Raw genomic sequence first — 964 nt, forward strand, 5'->3', positions numbered from 1 at the left:
TTGTCTTGGTGAAGATGACTTACCTCCCATTTCAATCATGGTTTCTATTGCATGACTAGAAATTAGAGCTTAGAGTGCGTGACAAGGGTGTTGATGATTTGTGGAAGAACAAAAGATCATGACAGTCATTTGCAACATGGTTCATTTCTGTAATAAATTAAGAATTTCATTATAGTTTGAGGGTGATGGGAGTGGAGAGGGGGTAGAAGAAAAAGGTGTGGTCCATTTTCCGTCATCCCCTTGTAGGATCCCCCTTTGGTTCCCCCTCAGGAAGTGGAAGAGAAAAAAACCTGCATTCGTCAGTAACTCTGGGTCAACCACAACTTAAAGACAGTAAGCAGGTCAGTGGAAACAGGGACAGTGATTGCTATAAAACTGACAGGTACTCTCACTGACATACCCAGGGAGACAAACTCAGAGAGAGCTTCCAAGCAAAGCCAGCAACCAGAAGGAACCAGTCATGAAGGGCCTGCGTGAGACAGCCATGGTGAGTGGAACTGATAATTGTAATTTAGGGGTAACCATGCTTAACCTTTTAGAATGGAGGCTTTCTAAGACGTTAGGCCTTGTTGGAGTCTTTTTTGAATGAGTTCTTCAAAAAACAAAATTAAGTTAAATTTTGTTTTCTCTGGTAGAGAAAAAAGAAAAAATAATCAGAAAAGTTAAACTAGAAAGTTATAAGGGAGTTGAAAGCATAGTACTTTGCCCAGGTGGGGTTAGCATGTGTATTTGACATCACAGACATCCATCAGGGTCTCCCCTATGACCACTCATTAGAGACTCGGTTTGGACTAAAACTTACCTTATGGTGAGAGCCAGGCCAGAGCTCTCACCATATATTCACCATATAGTCACCATATATTCTCAAATGAATATAGAATATATATTATATATTCTATATTCATTTATGTCTCCCAAAGAAGAAATATATATCAATATATCCCAAAGGAAGGATATATATGAT

At 39.2% G+C, this 964-nt stretch overlaps 1 protein-coding gene across 1 annotated transcript in view; it reads left to right on the top strand.

Moving 5' to 3' along the window:
• Window positions 1–460: 460 nt before the first annotated feature.
• Window positions 461–964, top strand: part of Il17f (interleukin 17F) — a 6,180-nt gene continuing 5,676 nt past the window's right edge. Inside the window, exon 1 of the mRNA XM_008825230.1 lies at window positions 461–487. Within this exon, the coding sequence (XP_008823452.1) occupies window positions 461–487 (27 nt within the window). The remainder of the gene's footprint in view (window positions 488–964) is intronic.

This window comes from Nannospalax galili, unplaced genomic scaffold, assembly GCF_000622305.1.
Source record: "Nannospalax galili isolate Female #2095 unplaced genomic scaffold, S.galili_v1.0 scaffold329, whole genome shotgun sequence".
NCBI classification, from domain to species: Eukaryota; Metazoa; Chordata; class Mammalia; order Rodentia; family Spalacidae; genus Nannospalax; species Nannospalax galili.